Here is a 5778-nt window from a genome sequence, read left to right on the forward strand (position 1 = left end):
AATAAAAAAAAAAAAAAAAAAAAAAAAAGACACGTGGACAAAAAGAGATCAAACACATTTTTTCCCAACACAGATCGAAAGCAAATTTTTGTTTGTTTTTGGATATTTTTGAGTAATTTACCATTAATTATAGATCGACCACAACTGACAGACGAATTATTCCTAATTTTGATTTGTTTTGTTAAATGAATAATAATCAAATTTAGAATGTTGACATCCTTCAGAAATAATTTTAGACCAGTTATGCATGCATGGTGGGGGACAGAGCCAGCGGAGAAGAGCTTGGACAGAAGTAAAGGAAGATTCAGCTACTCCTCAAAGAAGTGACGAAAACCTTAGTTAGAAAAAAAAAAATACATGTCTCAAATTTCTTTTCCTACCAGAAATTGACAAACTCCAAGGTTAATTTCAAAATACACAAAGAAGAGTTCCAACAAAGAATAATACTAGAACAAAACAAATCCCAGATTCCAAGGCACAAAGATCATCAACACAACCAATATAACAATAAGTTTTACATAGATTTAGTAGCATCAATCTGCAAATTGCATCAGCTCACTTTATTCTCTTCAATGCATAAGACCAAAAACAATCGATGCTTCCCAGATTGCCATCAATGATCGTCCGGGCACTTTGGCTGAAGCTGCAATTAAAATGTATAAACATGTTATGGAATCCAGTGGGCACAACAGAGCATTGTCTGAAATAAGTATTAGTTCACACTAACCACACAAGCAATTCCTTCCATTCTGTCCTACAAAACAATGATATATAGGTCTAATCATTTGCAAAGCATTTGACACAGAATCTATGCAGCATACATCATCAAAGATGTGAAAAAGGACAATATAATTGTTTCTGAGAGCAATGATCTAGTCTATCATCGGTCTCACGCGAAAATAATGATCACGATGATATTCAAAGAACATGATGAAAATACACCATTTTAGGCATTTCAATGTATTGAGTATCAGAGTATCATTATTGTCATTCGAAGCAATACACGAGAAATCCTACACAACAAGATTAAAGTTTAGAATATCAGCAATTTGAGCAAAATGTAAGGTATGCCTCTGTACTTTGCCCAACAAAACCATTCTGACAACTTTGCATGACAGTGCTAAGGATTAGGAGCTGGAAATTATTTGCAGGTAAGTACTGGGTTCATTTTTTTTCACAAGAAACAAAGTTCATTAATAAATCTGAAAGTATGGCTGAAGGATAAGACATCCTTTCAAACAATCTTGTGTGTAATATTTTGGATTTTTTAATCCTTCCAAGCAAATAATAGGGGTTACCCATATGTCATAACGATGTTACATTTTTCTGGACATGCCCATTAAAAGCTGAGTTCCTTTAAGATCTTATACCAACTAGACATAGTTAAAGCACATGATAAGAAAGAGCGGAATACAATGCTAAAATGAAAGCAAAGAATGCAATGATGGTTGTGGGATTGTGCAATTTAAAAGTGATAGCGGACAAGAGAATAAACAATCATTAGGGGTGATCCGTGAGTCCAGGGATAATTATTTCAATTTCTTTATTGGTAAGGGTAGAGTATATAATTGGATTAAGTCCTCTCTAGATGATAACTCCTCTCTAGATGAGAAACTAGGTTTTGCCATTATCCTTACTAGCAAGCTTGTGTTTACCTAGGCCATGAATTCTCTGTTACACCAACTAATAGCCCACAAGATCGCTTGCCCATTACAGGATTTACCGTGCTTCCCGTTGACGGACTTAATGTACCATTGGGTTACATTGTTACAATGATTACCATCCCTGGGCCAAGTTTTACTTGATAGTGCATCCACAAAATTCAAGTAGTGCCAGAGGAAAAATCAATAGTGCTACAAATAATTTTACTATGGGAAGCAGCACAAAGCAACTGTGACGGCTTAACTCAAATGGTCAAAACAAAATCCAAAGCTATTGGAACATTCTGTAGTAATTGTTTTACAAGCAGTAACAAGTGAAACAAACATCGTCTATCGGCCAAGGACGTCCATCTGAGTAAGGCCACTAATTGTGAGTTTACTGACACAACTCTTACTCGCAGTCCCAATTTTGCACTCCACCTTGAGGACAAGGTTGTTTTGCAGATGAGTAGAATGATAAGATATTAAAGGCATAAAAAATATTGCCACTCTGGCATCTCTATATTCTCTCTTTCTGAGCGTAGATTCTCTCATCTTTCCGAATTCTAATATCCTGGAGTTCAACACTCTCTCAACTCAGTGTTCAACTACTTGAATTCCGTTTGCACCAAGTCGAGGGTTCGGAACTAGAAAAATAAGACAATTCGGATTTCAACTAAGCTAGGTTATAAAAATAAGCACTATTTAATTCCCTTAAACAGAAAGTAGACAGATGTATATGTTTACCCAATTTAAACGAGAATAACCAGCAACACAAAATCGCATTCCATGATAATTGAACAAAATAAACAGGAAACAAATAAGAACAAAAAGGGAAACATGAACAACAAATCTAGATAAAAGAGGATCAAGGAGGAGACCTGTGTGAGATCAATGGCCACCGTGTTGCTTGTGCTCGAGGTGACGGCGCTCCTCGGGCAGGGCGAGGAGGTAGGACAAGGCCATTCCTCCGAAACACACGTGATAGAGCGGATCTATGGAACTGGTCTCGATGTACTTGGCGTGGTAATTGTCGAGTCCACGCTTCACAGAGTTACTGACATGACTGACGGTGAAAATGGGCTTCAGACGAGCAGGTAATTCCTTCACCTTCAGACCCTTGATCTCGTTGTAGAAACTCCTCAACGCCATTTTCGAACCTGAATTGATTGATGAGGAACCCTAATTGCTTCGGTTGATATCGCAAAGGCAACTGATGTTTGGATTATTCAATTTATCTTTTCAACCAAAACGTTTCGGTTTATATTTTTTCTTTCCAAAGCTTTTGCCTTGAATTTTAAATCGATTATTTAAAACTAAAAATAGACATTTTGTTTTTAATCTAGTATTGATAAATTGTAAAATTGATATTTTATGTTAAAAGTAAAAATTTACGGTAAAAATTTAAAATATCAAACTCACAAAATATATCAAACTACACGCTTTATAAAATTTTTCTCCTACTCAATTGTTGTTTTTTTTTCATACATTTAGAGACTTATTTATAGAATTTCTTTGGAAATAATCTAAAAATAAATACATCATCACACACTAATTTTCAATATTTACAACTCTTATTTTCAACATTCAAATATTCCAACTCTCATTTTTCAACACTCCTCCTTGTGATGATGATCATGATACAATGGTTGTCTTCATTACGTGTTTTATACTGCCTCATTAAAAACCTTTTAGGAAAAACCAATTGGTTAAAAATCATAGTAAGGGAAAAAGAGTACAGTCACGTAAACTCCTCTTCATGTTAACACGAACGATTCTTCACAAATTTCGTTGACTGCGCATTCCAATGTTATATATATGTTTTTTGAATATTGTCGTAGGAAGTACCTTTGTGAAAAGATCTGATGAGTTTTCACTTGATTGAATGTAACGAATATCAATATCTTTATTCTTCTCAAGCTCTTGGGTGAATGCGAAGAACTAAGGGGGAATATGTCTAGTTCTGTCGCTTTTTATATATCCTTCTTTCAATTGAGCAACACATGCAGCATTATCTTCATTTATTGTCATGGACTTCTTGTCGAATGATAATCCGTATGATGTTTGGATATGTTCGGTCATTGATTTTAGCCATACACATTCACGGCTTGCTTCATGTAGTGCAATAATCTCGGTGTGATTTGATGAAGTTGTTACGAGTGTTTGTTTATGTGAACACCAAGAAATTGCAGTGCCTCCACGAGTAAATACATATCCGGTTTGGAAACGTGCCTTGTATGGATCAGATAAATACCCAGCATCAGCATAACCAATTATGCTTTGATTGGTATCTTCTGAATACAAAAGTCTCAAGTGTGTCGTTATTCGTAGATAATGAAATATATGTTTAATTCTGTTCCAGTGTCTTTTTGTTGGATATGAACTAAATCTTACCAATAAATTTACAGTAAAAGATATATCAGGTCTTGTGCAATTTGCAAGATACATAAGGGTACCAATAACACTTAGATATGGTATTTCATGACCAAGAATAACTTCATCATCTTCACATGGACGGAACAGATCTTTTTCTATGTTTAATAGTCTAACAACCATTGGAGTCCTTAAAGGATTTGATTTATCCATATTAAAACGTTTAACGACATTTTCTGTATAATTTGACTGTGAACAAATATTCCACATTCTCTGTATTCAATTTGCAAACCTAGACAATACTTTATTTTTCAAAGGTCCTTCATTTAATTCTTCCTTCAAGTACGACACAACTTCTTGAATTTCTTTATTCGTTCCAATGATGTTTAAATCAACATATACAACAATAATTACGCATCCAGATGTTGTTTTCTTAATGAAAACGCAAGGGCATATTGAATTGTTTACATGTCTCTTTTTCATTAAGTGTTCACTTAGCCGATTATACCACATTCGACCGAATTGCTTTAACCAATATAATGATCTTTGCAATTTTTATATATATATATATATATATGTGTGTGTGTGTGTGTGTGTGTGTGTGTGTGTGTGTGTGTTAGGATCGGTTGATTGATTAATAAACACTCACGATTTTACAATCTTTTCGAATGAAGTGTCAGTTCTGTGACAAACTGAAACTTAGGAATCTCGTCGATCAATGACAATCAGTTTAACTGATAATAATTGCGGAAGTAAACTGACTGAAAGATAGAATAAATGACTGAAGTAAGAACACACAAAGATTTATGGATGTTCGGAGACTTCAAATGCTCCTACGTCACCACTTCTATCACAAGGATAGGATATGCACTAAAAGACTTTGATCGATACAAAACTTGTACAGACCCGCTTCAGTTTGGACTTAACACTGCCAAAACTGAAACTCTTAGTTTATGAAATATCTCACAGTTATTCGACTGATCTTAGCACAACTGACCTAATTAAAGATCAAATAAACAACAAAACAGTTTGTGCTTATAAGCTCGAAAAATAGCCTCAAATACTACAAATAAATCAGATAAGTGTGAGCTTTTTGATTCTTGAGTAAGAGCGATAAATTCTGCAAGTTAACAGCAAGCTTGAGAGAATAGATAGATCGATTAGATGTGTTTTTGTTCTCAACTGCTCTCTCACCTATTTATAGGCTTCTCTTCAACGGTAATATTAAATATAATTTGAATCTTTATATCCGTTGATTGCCACGTCAAAATTCCTCTGACATTCGTACATTGTAAGCTCTGAAATGCGGCGTTCCACTATGAGTTGAAGTCTGATTTGTACTGTTGTTGGTTGGGTGTCCTTTTCTCCAACTGATGACGTGTACAGCTGAATGATCAGCTAATAAGCAATCGCTGGTAAGCTCATAACTCAATATATCAACTGATCAGTCAGTTGACTTCGTAAGTTCAGTTCAGCTGGTTTCAGTTGCCTTCGATAAACTGCGCATTAATCTTCAGTTAGGCAACTGTCAGTTGATTTATGTAGTTCAGTTACTTGATCAGTTTAGTCCGATTAAACACTTAGTTTTTCAAACAACCGAAATTAAGTTTCCAACAATATATATTACTATCGAGTGAGCCGTATAAGTAAGCTGTGATAATATCCATTAGACGCATTTCTAAATTTTCAGATACCGCCAAACTAATCAAATACCGAAACTTAATTGCATCCATATTAGGAGAATACGTTTCTTCATAATTAATTT

At 34.7% G+C, this 5778-nt stretch overlaps 1 protein-coding gene across 5 annotated transcripts; it reads right to left on the reverse strand.

Moving 5' to 3' along the window:
- Positions 1–392: 392 nt before the first annotated feature.
- Positions 393–2906, reverse strand: LOC140958579 (uncharacterized). 5 transcript variants are annotated; one of them, XM_073416077.1, is made up of 3 exons: positions 2522–2906; positions 728–749; positions 393–643 (listed from the first exon to the last, which is right to left on the reverse strand). In XM_073416077.1, exon 1 carries the CDS (start codon positions 2790–2792, stop codon positions 2532–2534), a length of 261 nt encoding a protein of 86 aa, XP_073272178.1. In that variant the 5' UTR covers positions 2793–2906; the 3' UTR covers positions 393–643; positions 728–749; positions 2522–2531. The 5 variants fall into 5 exon arrangements, with proteins under 5 accessions (XP_073272178.1, XP_073272176.1, XP_073272177.1 ...); XM_073416075.1 differs by having other exon boundaries at positions 728–754; positions 2522–2905; XM_073416076.1 differs by lacking the exon at positions 728–749 and having other exon boundaries at positions 393–637; positions 2522–2905.
- Positions 2907–5778: the final 2872 nt, after the last annotated feature.

Source organism: Primulina huaijiensis, chromosome 15, assembly GCF_012295235.1.
Source record: "Primulina huaijiensis isolate GDHJ02 chromosome 15, ASM1229523v2, whole genome shotgun sequence".
In the NCBI taxonomy this organism is placed as follows: domain Eukaryota; kingdom Viridiplantae; phylum Streptophyta; class Magnoliopsida; order Lamiales; family Gesneriaceae; genus Primulina; species Primulina huaijiensis.